The following is a 25,203-nucleotide window of genomic DNA, read 5'->3' on the forward strand; positions in this document are numbered from 1 at the left end:
ATCTGTTTATCTATTTTTAAAAAGCCATTACTTTTTTGGGGATAATTTTATTTTTTCAAAGATCACACAGTAAAATTGGCCTTTTTTCTTTTAGTGTACAGTTCCCTGAATTTTAAGGTATGTATAGATTTTCACACACACAAAAAAACAAACCAACATGAACATGGGGTGCCTGGCTGACTCAGTTGGTAGAGCATGTGACTCTTGATCTCTGGGTTGTGAGTTCCAGCCCCATGCTTGTTGTAGAGATTATTTAAAAATAAAATATTTTAAAAAAGATTTTATTTATTTGTCAGAGAGAGAGAGCACAAGCAGGCGGAGCAGCAGGCAAAGGGAGAAGCAGGCTCCCCACTGACCAAGGAGCCCAATGCAGGACTCTATCCCAGGCCCCTGGGATCATGACCCAAGCCAAAGGCAGACTTAACTGACTGAGCCACCCAGGCATCCCTAAAAATAAAATCTTAAAAAAAAAAAAAAACAACATGAACAGAATACAAGAGTTCTGTCACTCCCCTAAAAAAAAAATCCTTCATGCTATCTCTCTTTTTTTAAAAAAAGATTTTATTTATTTATTTGACACAGAGAGAGAGAGCCCAAGCAGGGGGAATGGCAGGCAGAAGGCGAGGGAGAAGCAGACTCCCTGCTGAGCAGGGAACCCAACACGGGGCTTGATCCCAGGACCCTGGGATCATGACCCAAGCTGAAGGCAGACACTTAACTGACTGAGACACCCAGGGGCCCCTGGTGCTATCTCTTTATAGTTAGTTGCCTTCTCCCCCTCCATCCTAGCCCTTGGCACTCACTAATCTGTTCTCCATCACAATATAGTTTGTCTTTTCAAGAAAGCTACATAAATAGAATTATAACCTTTTGAGAGTGGCTTCTTTCACTAGCATAATGTATTTGCAATTCATCCATGTTGTTGTGTGTATCAGTAGTTCTTTCCCTTTTTATTGCCAAATAGTATTCCATCGCATAGATTTACCACAATCCCAGTCACAAGTTCATCTGTTCACACATTGAAAGATGTTTGGATTGTTTCCAATGTTTGGCAATCATGAATAGAGTGGCTAGAAACTTTTCATTGCTACAGTAATCTTTCTAAATACAAAAAAGATCACCTCACCCCCTTTTCTAAGAAAATTTCAGTGGCTTTCCACTGCTTAAGGTATAAAGTCAAACTTTTTTTTTTGGATAGAGAGGCCCTTCCCAACTTTCTTGTGCTTAATGACATAGGCTCATCTCCATTCTCATCACACAGATTTATCTTAGTAGTGCCATTTCCATTCCTCAATTCTGCAGAATTATTTTAGGTTCATTTCCTTTGTATCAGTCAGGGTTTTGACTGGAATAGATGGTACACTCCAGTTAGAATAATTTGAGAAGGGTTTATTTACAAAGGGACTAATTTTAAAGGTTTGATAGAGTCTTAGGAAACTACAATAGATGATCCAGGAACCCAGGGCAAGCAGCAGCAGAGCTGTTTCCACTCCTAGGCTGATTGGACAAGGAGAGGGAGAAGTAACCAGAATTCAGAAGAGGAGAGGGTTGTCAGGAGTGTGCCTCCTTGAAGGAGCAGTGATCTTCCACTGAGGGTCACAGCTGGCCCAAAGCAACCTTCCAGGGAGGGAGTACAGGGAGAATACTCTGATCTCACTCTTCCATCACTCCAGTCTTCTGTTGAGGCTCCTAATTGGGCAAATCCAAATAGAAATCAGAGGGCAAAGGAACCCAAAATGCATGTGGTCCATGTGGCTGACTTCCTGGGGTGCAGAGCAGATTGGAAGAGAGTAGAAAGTGGATTTGGGGCTGGGGTCAGAAGGGAGGAGGACATCCAGCCTATTGTTATGTGTGCTATTCCTTTTTTTTTTTTTACTATAATATATTTCTCTCTTTGTATTTCTGGCAAATTATTTCTCATTCTCAGAGTTAGCTCTCATATCACTACTTTTCCTGACTTTCTTGGGCAGAATTAACCAAAATTTTCTATACTTTATCCATATTTCAAATTGTATGAAACAACATTCAAGTTTATTAAACAAATTTTAAAAAGTGTTATAAAATGTTTAACTTTCATCAGCCTCAAGATTTATTTTGCTCTCAAATTTAGCATATAATTGAACTTTTAAATATGCTAACACCTGCTGAATTGATTCCACTCTAGATTCAAAGGCTTCAGTTTCTTCCTGCAAATTTTTCTTTGCTTCTCCTAGCAATTCTTGTGCTTATTCTTGTGAATGGCTAATGAAAACATCACCAATTTGATAAGGTATCGTTAAGCAGTAGTCATCTATCTGCAAGCATGATGTCCTTACAAGCATCTTCTGAATTTTGTAGTTGTCTCTTTTTTGCTTCTATTTCTTCCTTCAGTATGGGATTCTCCTTGTATTCCATGAAAATTTGTTTATCTTTTGTTGATCTTCAAAAGTAACATTGATATTTTCTGGCAGATGCCTTCTTCTTGGTGGCTGTGATCTTGGGATTGTGTCCATGTTTTTATTAAGCTTGGAACATGGGTTGCATATTGTTTACCTTTTATTTTCACTGCTTAACAGAAAGCTGACATGCAAAAAATGAACCCCAGTCTCAAGTACTTATAATTAAGTTCATGCTCTTTCTCTTGTTCCCCAAGAGTGCCCTCGGCAGGACAGTGATATTGTCTTCTTGATTGATGGCTCTGGTAGCATCATCCCGAGTGACTTTCAGCGGATGAAGAACTTTGTCTCAACTGTCATGAATCGATTCAAGAAGTCCAAAACCTTGGTGAGGGCATATGGGTAGGTTAGGAAATAGCTCATATAATGCTGGCAAATACATGGCAACCAGGCCGCCACTTTCCCCTTTTACTTCTATTGCAGACATTGCCAAATTGCCAATTGATCATGGTTTTCTTTCATGATTCTCTTTCCTGCTCTGTCTGGATGCAGCCTCAGCTTCTTCCAGCCCTCTGTAAAGCAGGCAGCTCTGACTAATTGATAAGGGTTGGTATGGGAGATAAAACATATCATCTTGGGCTGAGTTCTAATACTTAGAAGTGGGAGCTGATGGCAGATCTCTGTCCTGGTGAGGCAGAAGGATTGGGGACCGTGTAGAATTTGGAGGGATTTGGAGACTGGAATGTTTCAAGATTTATGTAGGGCTTCCTGGGAGATGGGTAAGTATGAGGAGAATCACTTTCTCCAGTGTAATGCCAGATGCCTGTTCCCAGTTTTCTTTGATGCAGTTCTCTGAAGAATTCCAGACTCATTTCACCTTCAATCAGTTCAAGAAAAACCCTAACCCAGAATTTCTGGTGAAATCAATACAACAGCTGTACGGGAAGACACACACTGCCACAGGAATCCGCAAAGTAGTGTAAGCTCTCTGCTTAGGATGGAAGGAGGAGGTGATATTTTTTTTGCTGGGATTCGAAGAGTGAAGGGGGTTGTTCAGACAGGGTTGGGGTGAAGGACATGAGTAAAGGTGGAGGAGGGACTCTTCATGGTACACACATGAAATACAAGTTGTGAGTAAAGGTAGGCGTGAAGGGGAGATGTGAAGGTAAGGTTAGAGGGAAGCTACAGAGATCATTTGAGGCCAGGTCACTTAAGGCAACTGAAAAGCGAGTGGAGATCCACTGAATGTTTTTTTTTTTTAAGATTTAATTTTTTATTTGAGAGAGAGAGAATGAGAGATAGAGAGCACGAGACGGAAGGTGGTCAGAGGGAGAAGCAGACTCCCTGCTGAGCAGGGAGCCCGATGTGGGACTCGATCCAGGGACTCCAGGATCATGACCTGAGCCAAAGGCAGTCGCTTAACCAACTGAGCCACCCAGGTGCCCATCCACTGACTGTTTTAAGCAGTGAGGAGATGTCACCATATCTTGTTTTGGAAGTTCACTCCGATATGTGTGTGTGTGTGTGTGTGTGTGTGTGTGTGTGTGTGTGTGTGTGTGTGTAGAGGTGAGGGTGGAGGTTGGGACAAAAGTTCAGGAAGATGAGCTAGAGAGCTGTTGCATCAAACCAGGAAAGGTTTGTGAGGGTGCATTAAGCTTAAATTTTGTTTTAATTTAAGAGGAATAATAGCTAAAAAAAAAAAATCAGTCTATGCAAAAGCATATAAAGGCAGTGAAGATTTCCTTTCCTTCCACGCTTTTCCTTTCTTTCCTCTTCCCTGGACAGAAGACAACTGTTTCATAGCAGTAGTGGAGCCCGGGAGAATGCCCTTAAGATCCTAGTTGTCATCACAGATGGAGAAAAGTTTGATGATCCCTTGGATTACAAGGATGTCATCCCTGAAGCAGACAGAGAGGGGATCATTCGCTATGTCATTGGGGTAGGAAATGTGGCTCTCTGGCCTGATGCTTCTGTGGAGGCTTTCTGTTTGGATACACCCTTCCTTCAGTTTGAAAATATCCCCAAAACCAGGGTGGGCCAAGGGTCATTGTTAGCCCATATGGGCCTGTATCAGTTAACTCTTGTTACAATGATGCTGTGTAACTAATTATCTCAGAACTCAGTCTTTAAAACACTAAATGAATCTGTAGTTCTGTGGGGCAATTTTTCTGGTTTTGACTGGCTCACTTGTACATCTGTATTCATTTGAAGGTTGGTTGACAGCTCTGCTGATCTTGGCTGAACTCTCTCCATTTCTGAGGGTTGCCAGTTATGTCTGTTTGCTGGACTGGAATGGCTGGAACAAGTGGGGTAACTTGGTTCTTCTGCTCCCTGTGTTATCGTCCCGTGGGCCAGCCTGGGCGTATCCTCATGGTGAAGGCAGAGGAACAGAAGAGCAAATGGAAATGTTGCAAGCACTTTTTGAAGCCTCTTTCTGCATCATGGATATTACGCTAATGGATATTATCAAGACACATAGCTGTACCCAGAGACATAGCAGGGCAGATTCCTCTGCTATGAGTAAGAGGATACAGCAAAGTTTTCAGGGAAAGGGCTCGGATATAGGAAAGGGTAAAGAGTTAGATCTTTACTAAAGGGATCATCAGTGTAATCAAACTACCACAGTACCTTGTATGACATAGAAAAAGGTATCATCATCAGTGCATGGCTTGACAAGTAGGAAACTGCTTCATATAGAGGAAAAGACTCCCTTTACTCTGGGGAGAGGTCAGCCCCACACATGTGCTGGGCATGGCACAGCAAAGGGACCAAAGGCTGGATTTCACTCCTAATTACTCCCTTGACAGAATGCCTCATGCAGTGCACAACCTGTTTTACTATACTTGGTGGCCCTGTCCCAGGGGCCTTCTGGTGCATTCCCTCATTTGACAGATACTGTTTCAGATTCTTTTCCTGCAGAATTTTCTTTGCTGGATGAGACTGCTAACCCCAGATGGTGTCTGATTTGGCCACTATTCCTTGGTAACAGGTGGGTGATGCTTTCAACAGTCCAAAAAATCGTGAAGAGCTTAATACCATTGCATCCAAGCCTCCTCGTGATCATGTGTTCCGGGTGAATAACTTTGAAGCTCTGAAGACCATTCAAAACCAGCTTCAGGAAAAGATCTTTGCAATTGAGGGTAAGCTAAGGTTCTGCACTCCTGCAGCAGCTCCAGAGGCAGCCCCTTACCCTCCAACATGCATTTCCCCTCTAGAAACTAGAACCTTCTAACCCTTGGTATCCTGACTCTCAGGATTAATTCAACTCTCTCTCTACTTCCTCTAGTTCCCAGCAGCTCTGGCCTCACTTGGTCATTTCCTTTAAAATCAAAGGATCTAGACTTTATCTTTACTTTGCAAGCCTTGGCTGTAGGCTGGAAAATTGGAGGGTAGGAGAGCCAAACCTCAGACAGTATTTCTCCAAGAATTTGGATATGTTGCCAACATTTGTCTGTTTGATTCACTGCTGTATCTCCAGTGTCTAGAATAGTGCCTGGTACATAGAGGGTGCTCAACAAATGTTTACTGATTAAAAGAATTTAAAACACTGGGGGAAGCATCATATATGATCTGGGTTTATGGTTTGTCTTAAAAAGTTGGAAGATTAGACTGCATTCCCATGTGGCAAAAACCAGTTGGAGCCAAATAGCCACCATCTCTTTAAAAGGGGTATATACTTTCTAATTCAGATAGCTGCCATCTGAACCTCCTTTTGTCTGGTCACCATAGCATTTGAGTTCCAGCTCTTCTGCTTTCTTTAATGTAGAAAGCTCTCCTCCTCACAGGTACTCAGACAGGAAGTACCAGCTCCTTTGAACATGAGATGTCTCAGGAAGGCTTCAGTGCTGCTATCACTGCTGTAAGTGGTCCTTCATTAAATTGGGATTGGGCAAGAGGAAGGGGAAGACATGCAAGGGTTTGGGGGCTTTTATCTGCAATGAGTACTTGTTGGGAGGCACTTCTTTGATGGGGAGCAGTGGTCCCTTTTCTTTTCCTTATCAATCCTGTTTTTTTGTTATTATTGAGGATATATGATATGGATATAGGTATATGATATGATATCATACAGGTATACAACATAATGATTTGATATATGCATATATTGTGAAATGATCACTACAATAAGTCTAATTAATATTCATCACTACATATGTTACAAAAATTTTTTTCTTGTGATGAAAACTTTAAGATTTATTTTCTTTTTTTAAATTAAAAAATTAAAAAATTTCCTTATTTAAATTCAATTTAGTTAACATCTCCTGTATTAATAGTTTCAGAGGAAGAATTTAGTGATTCATCAGTTGCATATAACACCCAGTGCTCATTACATCAAGTGCCCTCCTAATGACCATCACTCAATTACCCCTTCCCCCCCACCTGCCCTCCAGCAATCCTCAGTTTGTTTCCTTAAGTTCAGTATCTCTTATGCTTTGTCTCCCTCTCTATTTTCATCTTATTTTATTTTTCCTTCCTTCCTTCCCTTCCCCTATGCGCATCTGTTTTATTTCTTAAATTCCACATGTGAGTGAAATCATATGGTATTTGTCTTTCTCTGACTTATTTCGCTTAGCATAATACCCTCTAGTTCCATCTGCATCATTGCAAATGGTAAGATTTCATTCTTTTTTATGGCTGAGTAATATTCCATTGTATATGTATACCACATCTTCTTTATCCGTTCATCTGTGGTTGGACATCTGGGCTCTTTCCATATTTTGGCTGTTGTGGACATTGCTGCTATAAACATTGGGGTGCATGTGCCCCTTCGAATCATGATGTTTGTATCCTTTGGGTAAATACCAAGGAGTGCAGTTGCTGGGTTATAGGGTAGCTTTATTTTTCACTTTTTGAGGAATCTCCATATTGTTTTCCAGAGTGGCTGCACCAGTTTGCATTCCCACCCACAGTGTAAGAGGGTTTCCCTTTCTCCACATCCTTGCCAACATTTGTTGTTTCCTGAGTTGTTCATTTCAGCCATTCTGACTGGTGTGAGGTGGTATCTCGTTGTGGTTTTGATTTGTATTTCCCTGATGCCCAGTGATGTTGAGCATTTTTTCACGTTCTGTTAGCCATCTGGATGTCTTCTTTGGAAAAGTGTCTATTCATGCCTTCTGCCCATTTCTTGATTGGATTTTTTGTTTTTTGGGTGTTGAGTTTGATAAGTTCTTTATAGATCTTGGATACTATCCCTTTATTTGATAAGATATTTGCAAATATCTTCTCCCATTCCATAGGTTACCTTTTAGTTTTGTTGATTGTTTCCTTTGCTGTCCAAAAGCTTTTCATTTAGATGAGGTCCCAAGAGTTCATCTTTGCTTTTGTTTCTCTTGCCTTTGGAGACATGTCTAATAGGAAGTTGCTGTGGCTGAGGTCAAAGAGGTTGCTGCCTGTATTCTTCTCTAGGATTTTGATGGATTCTTGTTTCACATTTAGGCCTTTCATCCATTTTGAATTTATTTTTGTGTATGGTATAAGAAAGTGGTTCAGTTTCATTCTTCTGCATGTTACTGTCCAGTTTTCCCAATACCATTTGTAGAAGACACTGTCTCTTTCCATTGGATATTATTTCCTGCTTTGTCAAAGGTTAATTGACCTTGAGGGTCCATTTCCGGGTTCTCTATTCTGTTCCATTGATCTATGTGTCTGTTTTTGTGCCAGTACCATACTGTCTTGATGATTACAGCTTTGTAATATACCTTGAAGTCTGGATTGTGATGCCTCCAGCTTTGGTTTTCTTTTTCAATATTTCTTTGGCTATTCAGGGTCTTTTCTGGTTCCATACAAATTTTTGAGTCATTTGTTCCAGCTCTGTGAAAAAAGTTGATGGTATTTTGATAGTGATTGCATTAAATGTGTAGATTGCTCTAGGTAGCATAGACATTTTAACAATATTTGTTTTTCCGATCCATGAGCATGGAATGTTTTTCCACTTCTTTGTGCCTTCTTCAATTTCTTTCATAAATGTTCTATAGTTTTTCCAAAGTACAGATCCTTTACCTCTTTGGTTAGGTTTATTCTGAGGTATCTTATGGTTTTTGGTGCAATTGTAAATGGGACTGATTCCTTGATTTCTCTTTCTTCTGCCTCATTGTTAGTGTATAGAAATGCAAATGACTGCTGTGCATTGATTTTATATCCTGCAACTTTGCTGAATTCCTATATCAGTTCTAGCACTTTTTGGTGGAATCTTTTGGATTTTCTGCATAGAATATCATGTTGTCTGTGAGGAGTGAGAGTTTGACTTCTTCTTTGCTAATTCGGATGCCTTTTATTTCTTTTTGTTATCTGATCACTGAGACTAGGTCTTCCAGTACTATGTTGAACAACAGTGGTAAGAGTGGGCATCCCTGTCATGTTCCTGACCTTAGAGAAAAAGCTCTCAGTTTTTCCTTGTTGAGGATGCTATTCACTGTGGATCTTTCACATATGGCTTTTATGATGTTGAGGTATGTTCTCTTTATCCCTAAAGGGTGGAGAGTTTTAATCAAGAAAGAATGCTGTATTTTGCCAAATGCTTTTTCTGCATCCGTTGAGAGGATCTTATGGTTCTTGTCCTTTCTTTTTATTATTGTGGTGTATCACATTGATTGATTTGTGGATGTTGAACCACCCTTGCAGCTCAGGAATAAATCCCACTTGGTCGTAGTGAATAATCCTTTTATTTTATTTTTTAAAAAAGATTTTATTTATTCATTTGACAGAGAGAGAGACAATGAGAGAGGGAACACAAGTAGGGGGAGAGGGAGAGGGATAAGCAGGCTTCCTGGGGAGCAGGGAGCCTGATGCAGGACTCAATCCCAGGACCCTGGGATCATGACCTGAGCCGAAGGCAGCCACTTAACAAATTGAGCCACCCAGGCACCCTGTGAATAATCCTTTTAATGTACTGTTGGATCCTATTAGCTAGTATCTTGGTGAGAATTTTTGCATCCATGTTCATCAGGGATTTTGGTCTGTAATTATCCTTTTTGGTGGGGTCTTTGTCTGGTTTTGGGATGAAGGTAATGCTGGCCTCATAAAATGGGTTTGAAGTTTTCCTTCCTTTTCTATTTTATGAAAGAGCTTCAGAAGAAAAGGTATTAATTCTTCTTTAAATATTTGGTAGAATTCCCCTGGGAAGCCATCTGGCCCTGGACTCTAGTTTGTTGGGAGATTTTTGATTACTGCTTCAACTTCCTTGCTGATTATGGGTCTCTTCACATTTTCCATTTCTTCCTGTTTCAGTTTGGTAGTTTATGTTTCTAGGAATGCATCCATTTCTTCCAAATTGCCTAATTTGTTGGCAATAGTTGCTCATAATATGTTCTTATAACTGGGTTTCTTCGGTGTTGGTTGTAATATTTTCTCTTTCATTAATGATTTTATTTATTTGGGTCCTTTCTCTTTTCTTTTTGATAAGTTGGCTAGGGGTTTATCGATCTTAATTCTTTCAAAGAACCAGCTCCTTGTGGATTGGTTCTGCTGCTTTTTTTTTTTAATTATATCATTGATTTTTGCTCTAATCTTTATTATTTCTCTTCTCCTGCTGGATTTAGGCTTTATTTGCTGTTCTTTTTCCAGCTCCTTTAGGTGTAATGTTAGCCTGTGTATTTGAGACTTTTCTTGTTTCATGAGGAAGGTCTCTATTGATAGATATTGCATCCCAAAACTTCTGAACTGTCATGTTTTCATTTTCATTTGGTTCCATGTATTTTTTCAAAATTCTTCTTTAATTTCCTTGTTGATCCATTCATTCTTTAGTAGGATGATTTTTTAACCTCCATATATTTGTGTTCCTTCCCAAGATTTTCTTGTGCTTGACTTCAAGTTTTAAAGCACTGTGCTCTGAAAATATACATGCTATAATCGCAGTCTTTTTGTACCAGTTGAGACCGGATTTGTGACCCAGGATGTGATCAATTCTGAAGAATGTTTCATGTGCACTCAAGAAGAATGTGTATTCTGCTGCTTTAGGATGAAATGCTCTGAATATATCTGTGGAGTCCATCTGGTCCAGTGTGTCATTCAAAGCCCTTGTTTCCTTGTTGATCTTCTGCTTAGATGATCTGTCCATTGCTGTCAGTGGGATGTTAACATCCGCTACTATTACAGTATTATTATCAATGTGTTTCTTTAATTTTGTTACTAATTGGTGTATATAGTTGGCTGATCCCAAGTTCAGAGCATAAATATTTACAGCTGTTAGCTCTTCCTGTTGTATAGACCCTTTTATTATGGAACAGTGTCCTTCTTCATCTCTTATTACAGTCTTTGGTTTAAAATCTAGTTTGTCTGATATAAGGATTGCTACCCCAGTTTTCTTTTGATGTCCATTTGGATGATAGATGCTTCTCCACCCCTTACTTTCAATCTGGAGGTGTCTTTGGGTTTAAAATGAGTCTTTTGTAAGCAGCATATCGATGGGTCTTGTTTTCTTTAATCCAGTCTGATACCCTGTGTCTTTTGAGTGGAGCATTTAGTCAATTTACATTCAGATTAATTATTGAAAGATATGCATTTAGTGCTGTTGTATTACCTGTAAAGTTGCTGTTTCTGTAGATTGTCTCTGTTCCTTTCTGGTCTTTGTTACTATTGGGCTCTCTCTTCACTCAGAGGATCCCCTTTAATATTTCTTACAGGGTTGGTTTAGTGTTCACAAATTCCTTTAGTTTTTGTTTGTTCTGAAACTCTTTATTTCTCCTTCCATTCTGAATGACAGCCTTGCTGGATAAAGTATTCTTAGCTACATATTTTTCCCATTTAACACATTGAATATGTCATGCCAGTCCTTTTTGGCCTGCCAGGTCTCTGTGGACACATCTGCTGACAGCCTGATGTTTCTACCCTTGGAGTTTAGGGACCTCTTGTTTCAAGCTGCTTTCAGGATTTTCTGTCTATCTCTGAAATTCACAAGATTCATTATTATATGCCGAGGTGTTGACCTATTTTTATTGATTTTAAGGGGGTTCTCTGTGCCTCCTGGACTTGAATGCCTGTTTCCTTCTCCAGATTAGGGGAGTTATCAGCTGTAATTTGTTCAAATAAACCTTCTGCCCCTCTCTCCTGCTCCTCATCTTCTGGGACCCCTATTATCCAGCTATTACTTCACTTTATGGAACTGCTGAGTTCTCTAAGTGCCCCTTTGTTATTCAGTAGTTCTCTCTCTCTCTTTAAAGATTTTATTTATTTATTTGACAGAGAGAGAGAGAGAGAGAGAGTACAAGGGGGGAGGGGCAGCAGGCAGAGGGAGAGCAGGCTCTCCGCTGAGCAGGGAGCCCAATGCGGGACTCGATCCCAGGACCCTGGGATCATGATCGGAACTGAAGGCAGATGCTTAACCGAATGAGACACCCAGGTGCCCTCTTTCTATGTTCTTTTCAGTTTCCTTATTTTCCATCATTTTATCTTTTATATCACTGAGTTGCTCTTCTGCCTCATTCATTCTCATTTTTATAGCCTCCGTTTGGGACTGCTTCTTGGTAATAAGATTTATTTTCTTAGCAACTTTCAAATATACATTATAATTTTATTAACTATACTCACTATGCTTTATATTACATCCCTGCATGTATTTATTTAATAACTGGAAATTTGTACCTGTTGACTACCATCACCCATTTTGCCTACCCTCCCAACCCGTTCATTGTCTTTTGCAACCACCAATCTGTTCTCTGCATCTATATAATTCAGTTTTGTTTTGTTTTTAAATTCCACATATAAATGAGATCATACCCTATTTGTCTTTCTCTGACTTATTTCACTTAGCATAATGCCTTCAAGGTCGGTCCATACATGTTGTCACAAATGGCAGGATTTCCTTCTTTTTTATGGCCAAATAATAGTCCATTGTGTTATATATCACATTTTCTTTATTCATGCATTGATGTTTCCACTTAGATTATTTCCATATCTTGGATATTGTTTTTTAAATTATTTTTTTTCATGGTTTTATTTTGAAAGAGAGAATGAGAGCAAGTGGGTGTGAATGGGGGAGGGGCAGAGCCAGAGGGAGAGAGAGAATCTCAAGCAAACTCCATGCTGAGCATGGAGCCAAACATGGGGCTTAATCCCACAATCTCAAGACCATGACCTGAGCTGAAATCAAGAGTTGGACGCCCAACTGACTGAGCCACCCAGGTGCCCTTATGTTGTGGCTATTGTAAATAGTGCCTCATGAACCTGGGGTGCAGATATCTTTTGAGTTAGTGTTTTCATTTACTTTGGATAAATACTCAGAAGTAGGATTGTTGGATAATAATGGTAATTCTATTTTTAAATTTTTGAGGAACCGCATTCTGTTTTCCACAGTGGCTGCACCAAATTGCTTTGGCTATTTGGGGTTTTTTGTGGTTCCATACAAATTTTAGGATTGTTTGTTATATTTCTGTGAAGAACGCTATTGGAATTTTGATAAAGATTGCACTGAAGTTGCAGGTTGCTCAATCTTGTTCTACCCTGTTTTCCAGAATGGTCTCTTGCTAGGTGCTGTGGGGAGCTTTGACTGGGCTGGTGGAGCCTTTCTTCATGTGTCAAAGGATAAATTTACCTTCATCAACACAACCAGGGTAGATTCAGACATGAACGATGCTTACTTGGGTAAGTGGAAAGGGCAGGGTAACTTTAAGAAGGTGTCAGGATATGGTATAACTCAATTAACATATATTTCATTGAATTTTTCATGGGCCCTTGGAATAACTTTAAAGACAGAAATTTCAAAATTTCCATTTAATTATGTTAACAAAGGGGAATATTGTGCAGGGTCCAGTTATCCCCACCTACTAAGCATGGGGCTATTGCATTGCCCCTACTCAAGGGATAGGTCTCTCAGAGGGGGCAGTGTCTGTGAAGGAAAGCGCTTACCTTCTCAGATCACCATCTTCAGGTTATGCTGCTGAAGTCATCTTGAGGAGCAGGGTACAAAACCTGGTTCTTGGGGCACCTCGATATCAGCACACTGGCCTGGTGGTGGTGTTCAGAGAGAATGCTGGTACCTGGGAGACCAATGCACTTATCAAGGGCAGCCAGGTAAGTACAGGGTGTGTGGAGTACAAATATGCAAACAGAGGCACCCTGGGGGCTGAGATTCCAGGATGGGCATCACCAGGTGCCATGTGTATCAGAGTTTTGTAAAGGAGGTTTCAGAGGGCTTTGAGCTGGAAAGTCACAGGAATAAGCTTTGCATTTGAGAATGTTTTGTCCTCACTTTTCTTTTTTTAGAGAAAGAGTGTGAGTTGGGGGACAGGGGCAGAGAAGGAGGGATTTTTTTTTAAATAAAAAAAGGTCTAGGGACACCTGGGTGGCTCAGTTGGTTAAGCATCTGCCTTCGGCTCAGGTCATGATCTCAGAGTCCTGGGATTGAGTCCCATGTCAGGCTCCCTGATCAGCAGGGAGTCTGCTTCTCCCTCTGCCTCCCCCCTCCACCTGCTTGTGCCCTCGCTTACTCTCTCTCTCAAATAAATAAATAAGTAAATAAAACCTAAAAAAAGTCCAGTTAACATCACACTAAAAAATAAGAGAACTTTCCCCCCTAAAATTGGAAATAAAACAAGAATATTCACTTTCATAAAGAAAGAAAAGAAGAAAATAACGGAAAAGAAAAGAAAAAGAATATAAAATAAAATAAAATGAAATCAGAGGGAGACAAACCATAAGTGACTCTTAAGTATAGGAAACAAACAGCGTTGCTGAAGGGGAGATGGGTGGGGGGATGGGTAACTGGGTGATGGGCATTAAGGAGGTCACTTGATGTAATGAGCACTGGTGTTACATGCAACTGATGAATCACTAAACTCTACCCCTGAAACTAATAATGCACTATATGTTAATTAATTGATTTTAAATAGAAAAATGAGAATGAGAAAAAAAAAGGAATATTCACTTTTACCACTCCTATTTAACATCATACTGGAAGATGTAGCCAGTGAAGTAAGTCAAGAAAAAGAGGGAGAAAAGCATAGAGTGGAAAGGAAGAGATAAAACTGTCTCATTTGCAGATTACATGTTGCATGGAAAATCTCAAAGAATCTACAAAAAGCTATTATAACCAATAAGCTATTTCAGTAAGTTCTCAAGATACAAGCTCAATATATAAAAATCAGTTGTATTTCTATAATAGCAATGAACATTTGGAAATTTAAATAAAAGAAGTCTACAATAGCCAAAATATGGAAAGAGCCCAGATGTCCAGTGACAGATGAATGGATAAAGATGTGGAACACACACACACACACACACACACACACACACACACACACAATGTGGAATATTACTGAGCCATCAAAAAGAATGAAATCTTGCCATTTGTAATGACATGATGGAACTAGAAGTTATTATGCTAAGCAAAATAAGTCAGTCAGAGAAAGACAAATACCATATGATTTCACTCACACATAGAATTTAAGAAACAAAAAAGATGTACATAGGGGAAGGGAAGGAAAAATAAAATAAGACGAAAACAGAGAGCAAGGGAAATCATAAGAGACCCTTAACTCTAGGAAACAAATAGAGTTGCTGGAGGGGAGGTTGGTGGGGGGATGGGATAACTGGGTGATGGGCATTAAGGAGGGCACTTGATGGGGTGCCTGGGTGGCTCAGATGGTTAAGCGTCTGCCTTTGGCTCAGGTCATGATCCTGGGACCGAGCCCTGAATCAGGGTCCCTGCTCAGCGGGAAGCCTGCTTCTCCCTCTCCCACTGCCCCTGCTTGTGTTCCCTCTCTCGCTGTGTCTCTCTCTGTCAAATAAATAAATAAAAATCTAAAAAAAAAAGGGGCACTTGATGTAATGAGCACTGGGTGTTATATGCAACTGATGAATCACTAAATTCTACTCCTGAAACTAATAATACACTACATGTTAACTAAATTGAATTTAAATAAAAATTTAAAAAAAGAAGAAAGAAGACAAAAGGGAAAAACAAATACCATTTACAATAGCACCAAAGACGATGAAATACTTAGATATAAATTTAACAAAATGTGTATGATTTCTGTATGCTGAAAGCTATGAAAACACCAATTAGAGAAATCAAAGCCATAAATAAATTGAGAGATATACTGTGTTCATGGGCTGGAAGACTCAGTATTGTTAAGAACAATGAATCATGGAACACTATATCAAAAACTAATGATGTACTGTATGGTGACTAACATAAAAAAAAAAGATGTCAATTCTCCCCAGTCTGATCTATATATTCAACATAATCCCAATCAAAATCCTAGACGTTTATTTTGTAGAATTGGCAAGTTGATTCTAAGATTTATATGGAAAATCAAAGAAAGTTGCATATCCAACAGTTTGAAAAGAAGCTAAACAAATACCATTAGGTATTTAGTAGAGAATTCATACACTACCTGATTTTAGACTTACTATAAAGTTATAGTAATCAGGAGAGTGTGGTTTTCACAAAAGGATAGACATAAAGATTAGTGGAACAGAATAGGTCTGGAACAGACTGACATGCATAGTCAATTTATTTTATTTTATTTTATTTTATTATTTTACTTTTTCTTTCCTGAATACTTTTTTTATTATGTTAGTCACCATACAGTACATCATTAGTTTTTATGTAGTGTTCCATGATTCATTGTTTGTGTATAAATAAAGACCTTTCAGTGGAGACTTCAATGGAACAATTAGACATCCATAGTAAAAAACAAAACAAAATAAAACCTCTACCCATATCTCATATCATATTAAGATTAATTCAAAATAGACCATGGAACTGAATGTAAAGTCTAAAGTACAATACTTGTGGAAGAAAATATCCGGGAAAAATCTTTGTGACCTTGTGTTAGGCAAAGAGTTCTTAGCTATAACACTAAAAGCATGGTCCATAAGGGAAAAACTGATAAATAAGACTTGATCAAAATGAAAAGTTTTTGCTCTATGAAAGACAGTATTAAGAGAAGGAACAGACAAGCTACAGATTGGGGCAAAATATTTGCAAATTTTCCTCCTTTTTAAAAAAGTATGTAGCTAACAAAAGACTTATATCCAGAATATATAAAGGATTCTTAAAAACTCAACAAGAAACAATCCATTTAAGAAGTAAGCTAAATATTTTAACAGACACTTCACCAGAGAAGATACACGGATGGCAAATAAGCACATGAAACATCCCCCATGTCATTAATCATTACAGAAAGGCAAATTAAAACCACTATTAGATACTACTACATAGCTATTAGAATGATTTACATAAGGAAATAAAGTGGCAATATCAAGTACTGGCAAGGATGTGCAACAACTAAAACTCTCATACATTGCTGTCTGAATGAAAAATGGCCTGCCTACTTTGGAAACAGTTTGTCAATATCTTATGAAATTCAATATGCAATTGCCATACCAGCAATCCCACTTTTAGGTATTTACTTAGGAGAAACAAAAACAGATGTTCACATTGAAAACCTTCATGTGAATATTTCTAGTGGTTCTATTCATAATTGCTAAAAACTAGAAACAATCCAAGTGTCCCTCAACTGGGGAATGAATAAACAAACTGTGGTACATCCATACAGTGGAATATCAGAAATAATTGGAAATAAAAAGGAATGGGCTATTTATATACATAACAACGTGACTGAATCTTAAATGCATTATTCTGGATGAAAGGAGCCAGACATGAAAGGCTACATACTATATAGTCCCATTTATATAATATTCTGGAAAAGGAAAAACTATAGGGACAGAAAACAGATCAGTGGTTGCCAGGAGTTGGTGTTTGAGGGAAGAGGTTGATTACATCAGGTCATAAGGGAATATTTTGGGATGATGAAACTTATATCTTGATCATTGGTGGTGGTTACATAACTTTATGTGTTTGTCAAAACACAAAACTGTACTAAAAAGGCTGAATTTTATTGCATGTAAATTACACCCTAATCAACCTGACCTAAAGACAAAAAAATTCTACTGACTTTAGGTTAAGGCTTACATGTCTTTTTTAAAAAAAATTTTATTTTATTATGTTAGTCACCATACAATACATCATTAGTTTTTGATGTAGTGATCCATGATTCATTGTTTTTGTATAATACCCAGTGCTCCATGCAGTACATACCCTTCTTAATACCCATCACCAGGCTAACCCATCCCTCCACGCCCCTCCCCTCTAAAACCCTCAATTTGTTTCTCAGAGTCCATAATCTCTCATGGTTCATCTCTCCTTCTGATTCTGTCCCCTTCATTTTTCCCTTCCTTCTCCTAATGTCCTCCATGCTATTCCTTATGTTCCACAAATAAGTGAAACCATATGATAATTGACTTTCTCTGCCTGACTTATTTCACTTAGCATAATCTCCTCCAGTCCCATCTGTGTTGATGTAAAAGTTGGGTATTCATCCTTTCTGGTGGCTGAGTAATATTCCATTGTATATATGGACCACATCTTCTTTATCCATTCATCTGTTGAAGGGCATCTCAACTCTTTCTACAGTTTTGCTATTGCCGACACTGCTGCTATGAACATTGGGGTGCATATGGCCCTTCTTTTCACTCCATCTGTGTCTTGGGGTAAATGCCCAGGAGTGCAATTGCTAGGTCATAGGGTAGCTCTGTTTTTAACTTTTTGAGGCACCTCCACATTGTTTTCCAAAGTGGCTGTACCAACTTGCATTCCCGCCAACAGTGTAAGAGGGTTCCCCTTTCTGCACAACCTCTCCAAAATTTGTTGTTTCTTGCCTTGTCAATTTTTGCCATTCTAACTGGTGTAAGGTGGTATCTCAATGTGGTTTTAAGTTGAATTTCCATGATGGCTAATGATGATGAACATTTTTTCATGTGTCTGTTAGCCATTTGTATGTCTTCTTTGGAGAAATGTCTGTTCATGTCTTCTGTCCATTTTTTGACTTGATTATTTGTTTTTTGGGTGTTGAGTTTGAGAAGTTCTTTATAGATCACGGATACCAGCCCTTTGTCTGTAGTGTCATTTGCAAATATCTTCTCCCCTTCTGTGGGTTGCCTCTTTGTTTTGTTGACTGTTTCCTTTGCTGTGCAGAAGCTTTTTATCTTGATGAAGTCCCAAAAGTTAATTTTGCTCTTTGTTTCACTAGTCTTTGGAGATGTATCTTAAAAGAAGTTGCTGTGGCCAATGTCAAAGAGGTTACTGCCTATGTTCTTCTCTAGGATTTTGATGGATTCCTGTCTCACATTGAGGTCTTTCATCCACTTTGAGTTTATCTTTGTGAATGGTGTTAGAGAATGGTTGAGATTCATCCTTCTGCATGTGGCTGTCCAATTTTCCCAGCACAATTTATTGAAGAGACTGTCTTTTTTCCATTGCATATTTTTTCCTGCTCTTTTGAAGACTATTTGACCATAGAGTTGAGGGTCCATATCTGGGCTCTCTATTCTGTTCCAAGGTCTATATGTCTGTTTTTGTGCCAGTACCATGCTGTCTTGGTGATCACTGCTTTGTAATAATAGCTTGACTAACACCAAGGAAATAGAAAAAATTATTAGAAATTATTATCCACAACTATATGCCAATAAGCTGAGCAACCTGGATGAAATGGATGCCTTCCTGGGAACCTATAAACTACCAAGACTGAAACAGGAAGAAATTGACAACCTTGAATAGGCCAATAACCAGTAACGAGATTGAAGCAATGATCAAAAACCTCCCAAAAAACAAAAGTCCGGGGCCTGATGGATTCCCTGGGGAATTTTAACAAACATTCAAAGTAGAAATAATACTTATTATCCTGAAGCTGTTTAAAAAAATAGAAACAGAAGGAAAGCTTCCAGACTCATTCTATGAGGCCAGCATTACCTTAATCCCCAAACCAGGCAAAGACCCCATCAAAAAGAATTTCAGACTGATATCCCTGACGAATATGGATTCCAAAATCCTCAACAAAATCCTAGCTAATAAGATCCAGAAAACATTAAAAGGATCATCCAGCATGACCAAGTGGGATTTATCGCTGGGATGCAAGGGTTGTTCAACATTCGTGAATTATCAATGTAGTAGAAAACACTAATAAGAGGAGAGAGAAGAACCATATGGTCCTCTCAATTGATGCAGAAAAAGCATTTGACAAAATACAGCATCCTTTCCTGATTAAAACTCTTCAGAGTATGGGGATAGAGGGAACATTCCTCAAGCTCATCAAATCCATCTATGAAAAACCCACAGTGAATATCCTCCTCAATGGGGAAAAGCTGAAAGCCTTTCTCGTAAGATCAGGAACACATCAAGGATGCCCACTCTCACCACTACTGTTCAACATAGTACTAGAAGTCCTAGCAACAGCAATCAGATAACAAAAAGAAAATGTATTCAAATTGGCAAAGAAGTCAAACTCCTTTTTGCAGATGACATGGCACTTTATGTGGAAAATCCAAAAGACTCCACCCCCAAATTACTAGAACTCATACAGCAATTCAGTAATGTGGCAGGATACAAAATCAATGCACAGAAATCAGTTGCTTTCTTATATACTAACAATGCAACTGTAGAAAGAGAAATTAGAGAAACGATTCCATTTACAATAGCATCAAAAACCATAAGATACCTCAGGATAAACCTAACCAAAGAGGTAAAGGATCTATATGCTAGGAACTACAGAACACTCACAAGAGAAATTGAAGAAGACACAAAAAGATGGAAAAACATTCCATGCTCATGCATCGGAAAAATAAACATTGTTAAAATGTCTATGCTACCCAGAGCAATCTATACTTTCAATGCCATCCCGATCAAAATTCCAATGACATTTTTCAAAGTGCTGGAACAAACAATCCTAAGACTTCTATGGAATCAGAAAAGACCCCGAATTACCAAGGAAATGTTGAAAAAGAAAAACAAAGCTGGGGCCATCACGTTGCCCAATTTCAAGCTATATTACAAAGCTGTGATCACCAAGACAGCATGGTATTGTCACAAAAGCAGACATACAGACCAATGGAACAGAATAGAGAACCCAGATATGGACCCTCAACTCTATGGTCAAATAATCTTTGAAAAAGCAAGAAAAAACATGCAGTGGAAAAAAGACAGTCTCTTCAATAAATGGTGCTGGGAAAATGGACAGCCACATGCAGAAGAATGAAACTCAACCATTCTCTAACACCATTCACAAAGATAAACTCAAAGTGGATGAAAGACCTCAATGTGAGACAGGAATCCATCAAAATCCTAGAGAAGAACATAGGCAGTAACCTCTTCAACATCAGCCACAGCAACTTCTTTCAAGATACATCTCCAAAAGCTAGTGAAACAAAAGCAAAAATGAACTTTGGGACTTTATCAAGATAAAAAGCTTCTGTACAGCAAAGGAAACAGTCAACAAAGCAAAGAGGCAACCCACAGAATGGGAGAAGATATTTGCAAATGACCCCACAGACAAAACGCTGATTTCCAAGATATATAAAGAACTTCTCAAACTCAACACCCAAAAAACAAATAATCAAGTCAAAAAGTGGGCGAAAGATATGAAAAGACACTTCTCTGAAGAAGACATACAAATGGCTAACAGACACATGAAAAAATGTTCATCAGCATTAGCCATCAGGGAAATTCAAATCAAAACCGCATTGAGATACCAACTTACACCAGTTAGAATGGCAAAAATGGACAGGGAAAGAAACAACAAATGTTGGAGAGGTTGTGGAGAAAGGGGAACCCTCTTACACTGCTGGTGGGAATGCAAGTTGGTACAGCCACTTTGGAAAACAGTGTGAAGGTTCCTCAAAAATTTAAAAACAGAGCTACCCTATGACCCAGCAATTGCACTCCTGGGCATTTACCCCAAAGACAGAGACGTAGTGAAAAGAAGGGCCATATGCACCCCATTGTTCTTAGCAGCAGTGTCCACAATAGCCAAATTGTGGAAAGAGCCGAGATGCCCTTCAACAGATGAATGGATACAGAAGATGTGGTCCATATATACAATGGAATATTACTCAGCCACCAGAAAGGATGAATACCCAACTTTTACATCAACATAGATGGGACTGGAGGAGATTATGCTAAGTGAAATAAGTCAAGCAGAGAAAGTCAATTATCATATGGTTTCAGTTATTTGTGGAACATAAGGAATAGCATGGAGGACATTAGGAGAAGGAAGGGAAAAATGAAGGGCGGGAAATCAGAGGGAGAGATGAACCATGAGAGACTATGGACTCTGAGAAACAAACGGTTTTGGGGGGGGTATTGGTTAGCCCCGTGATGGGTATTAAGAAGGTCATGTACTGCATGGAGCACTGGGTGTTATATGAAAACAATGGATCGTTGATCACCACATCAAAAACTAATGATGTATTGAATGGTGACTAACATAACATAATAAAATTAAAAAAAAAATAAAGAAACCTAAAAAAAAATGTCTATGCCACCCAGAGCAATCTATACTTTCAATGCCGTCCTGATCAAAACTCCAATGACATTTTTCCAAAGTGCTGGAACAAACAATCCTAAGATTTGTATGGAATCAGAAAAGACCTCGAATCGCCAAGGAAATGTTGAAAAGGAAAAACAAAGCTGGGGGCATCATGTTGCCGAATTTCAAGGCTTAAATACCTTTCTTGGGTAATGAGTGAGGCCTTTTAAATGATGAGTGGGGCAGAAATCAGATTGTAGTGAATCATGTCTTGACATTTCCTGCACTTTTCCTTCCTAGAACTTGGCCCACTTTGAAATTGCCAAATACATCTCCCTATTTGTCTGTTACTGTTTCTCTCTTCTCTACCCTGCTCCATGGAGAGCCCTGGAAAGCATTGTTTCCACTACCCAGCCTCATGCTCAGCAAATAGCAAACCTTTGTTGAATGAATGAATGAATGAATGAATGAATGACTAAATGGATGAGTCTTGTGGATGAATTCTACACATTGACATCGAACATATTTTTGTTTTTTTGGAACATACTTAAAAATTATTTATTTTTTATTTTTTAAAAATTATTTTAAAAGGTAGACAATACCTCTCAATATCATGCAAAAAAATTCCTGTAGCAATAGTTATTTTTAACCTAAGCCAGTTGTTTTCTTACTAACCAGACTGTCAACTGTATTTTTTACCCCCCCTAAAGACTTACCAATATATTGCAAAGATATTCTGTATGCTCTTACAGGCTTTTCTGTGTAGTTTCCAATTCAACTTCTTTGCTATACTAATCATCTCTCTGGAACACCATTGTTGGTAAATCCTCAGCCACTGCCCATCAACTCTATAATAATTTTCTCTAGCTGGCAGTACATTCAAATGAGAATCTGAATCACACAGAAAATCACATTTGCTTCCAAGTACTTTCCCCAGCTGGTATGATTTTTCCTCACAGGGAGAAAACACTCACACTTTTTTTTTTTTAAAGGTTTTATTTATTCATTTGACAGAAACAGAGATAGCGAGAGCAGGAACACAAGCAGGAGTGGGAGAGGGAGAAGCAGGCTTCCCCCCGAGGAGGGAGCCCGATGTGGGACTTGATCCCAGGACCCTGGAATCATGACCTGAGCTGAAGGCAGACACTTAACGACTGAGCCACCCAGGCGCCCAACACTCACACTTTGATTTTGGTGGCAAGTGATGTGATCCTGGACTCATCTCTTTCAGATTGGCTCCTACTTTGGAGCCTCCCTCAGCTCTGTGGACATTGATAATGATGGCAACTCTGACTTGGTCCTCATCGGGGCCCCCCATTACTACGAGCAGACAAGGGGAGGCCAGGTGTCTGTGTGCCCCTTGCCTCGGGGGGTGAGTGATTATTGGAGCCTGGGCAGGGTGGGGCCTGGGTGTGGGGTGGGGGAGTTGCCCTGGTTGGTACTTGACACTCTTTTTATTCAGCAGAGGGCTAAGTGGCAGTGTGGGGCTGTTCTCCGTGGGGAGCAGGGCCACCCCTGGGGCCGCTTTGGGGCAGCCATGACAGTGCTGGGAGATGTGAATGGGGACAAGCTGACAGATGTGGCCATCGGGGCCCCAGGAGAGCAGGAGAACAAGGGTGCTGTCTACCTATTTCATGGAACCTCAGGAGCGGGCATCAGTCTGTCTCACAGCCAGGTGAGGTCGGGTCACTGTCCCTGTCACGACAGTAACCTCTTTGTTGATCTGTCCCTTTCTCATTCAATATCCCCACAGCTGCCAGATCAGTTCTCCCAGTACTACTTTTCAGAACCTTCAAAAGTAATAACACACCTCATAAAAATTCTTACCACAACTATAGGAGGTGCATGGGGCATCACCATCCCCACTTTACAGATGAGGAGATTAAGGCTCAGAGGTGGTAAATGGCCAGCTGGAAGTGTTGGGATGTAGGCATTCCTTTCTTCTGAATCTCAGTCGGCCTTGGTAGGGAGACCAATAGTTCTGGTTGGTTCAGATCTATCCTGGTTTTAGTACAGAAAATAAGAAGAAACTTGCTCTTAGTTTAATGCTCTGTTCTTGCTCTCTTGAAATTCTTAATTTTTGAACAAGGTGTTCTGCACTTTTTTTGCGGGGGTTACTGGATCCTGCAAATTATGTAGCCCATCTTGATGGTTGGTCACTTAAAATCTTGGTCACTACAACTGGTTTCCTCTCTAAAATGCCTCCCTGTTACCTGCTGGATGGAGTCCACTGTTGGGAGGGACTCCACAGTCTGTTTCTTTCCCATCACTGACAGCTGAGGCCATCTGGTCTTCTGCCCTTGGGTCTCTGGCTATTTTCCAGCTTCACATTTTTCTTGTCTTTTTTCTCTCCATCCCTCCATAGCTCCTGCCAAATCCCTCATGCCAGAGGTTCAATCCTATCAACACACTGAAATCACCTGAAGGTTTTAAAAAAACACAGATGCTTAGGCCCTGCTAGTAAGGGTCCTAATTTAATTGGTCTGGGGTTGGTGTCCCAGGTATCAGTAGAGTTTTCCAGCATTTTATTTAGAAAAATTTCAAATTTACAGCAAAGTTGAAGGAATTGTACAATGAACACCCATATATTTATAACCTAGAATCTGCAATGAACAATTGACTACATTTATGTTATCACAGATCCATCCTTTTATTCATCCTATTTCTATCCATCCATGAGTCCATCTTGTTTTTTAATGCATTTCAAAGTTACGATACCCTTAACTACTTAAGCAGTTAGCTAGAATTCACTAGTTAGAATATTTAGTTGGATATTCTAGTTAGATATATTTAGTTAGAATATCACTAAGTAGAATTCAGTATTTGCTTACTGTTGTGTTTTTTTTTATTTTTTATTGTTATGTTAATCACCATACATTACATCATTAGTTCTTGATGTAGTGTTCCATGATTCATTGTTTGTGCATAACACCCAGTGCTCCACGCAGAATGTGCCCTCTTTAATACCCATCACCAGGCTAACCCATCCCCCCACCCCCCTCCCCTCTAGAACCCTCGGTTTGTTTTTCAGAGTCCATCGTCTCTCATGGTTTGTCTCCCCCTCCGACTTACTCCCCTTCATTCTTCCCCTCCTGCTATCTTCTTCTTTTTCTTTTTTCTTAACATGTATTGCATTATTTGTTTCAGAAGTACAGATCTGTGATTCAACAGTCTTGCACAATTCACAGTGCTCACCATAGCACATACCCTACCCAATGTCTGTCACCCAGCCACGCCATCCCTCCCACCCCCCCACCACTCCAGCAACCCTCAATTTGTTTCCTGGGATTAAGAATTCCTCATATCAGTGAGGTCATATGATACATGTCTTTCTCTGATTGACTTATTTCACTCAACATAACACCCTCCAGTTCCATCCACGTCGTTGCAAATGGCAAGATCTCATTCCTTTTGATGGCTGCATAATATTGCATTGTGTATATATACCACCTCTTCTTTATCCATTCATCTGTCAATGGACATCTTGGCTCTTTCCACAGTTTGGCTGTTGTGGACATTGCTGCTATAAA

General features: G+C 39.4%; 1 protein-coding gene and 1 pseudogene across 7 annotated transcripts in view; one reads left to right on the forward strand and one right to left on the reverse strand.

Moving 5' to 3' along the window:
• Window positions 1-25,203, forward strand: part of ITGAM (integrin subunit alpha M) — a 51,511-nt gene that overhangs the window by 14,263 nt on the left and 12,045 nt on the right. For 5 of the 7 annotated variants that reach the window (XM_027613154.2, XM_027613158.2, XM_027613159.2 and 2 more), the window contains exons 6-14: window positions 2,633-2,763; window positions 3,209-3,354; window positions 4,161-4,314; window positions 5,365-5,515; window positions 6,161-6,234; window positions 12,821-12,950; window positions 13,237-13,379; window positions 22,905-23,045; window positions 23,136-23,348. In XM_027613154.2, coding sequence (XP_027468955.1) covers window positions 2,633-2,763; window positions 3,209-3,354; window positions 4,161-4,314; window positions 5,365-5,515; window positions 6,161-6,234; window positions 12,821-12,950; window positions 13,237-13,379; window positions 22,905-23,045; window positions 23,136-23,348 — 1,283 coding nt within the window. The remainder of the gene's footprint in view (window positions 1-2,632; window positions 2,764-3,208; window positions 3,355-4,160; window positions 4,315-5,364; window positions 5,516-6,160; window positions 6,235-12,820; window positions 12,951-13,236; window positions 13,380-22,904; window positions 23,046-23,135; window positions 23,349-25,203) is intronic. The other 2 variants (XM_027613155.2, XM_027613161.2) reach the window with 2 other exon arrangements.
• Window positions 2,033-2,496, reverse strand: LOC113931979 (annotated as a pseudogene).

Source organism: Zalophus californianus, chromosome 10 (assembly GCF_009762305.2).
Source record: "Zalophus californianus isolate mZalCal1 chromosome 10, mZalCal1.pri.v2, whole genome shotgun sequence".
NCBI lineage: Eukaryota > Metazoa > Chordata > Mammalia > Carnivora > Otariidae > Zalophus > Zalophus californianus.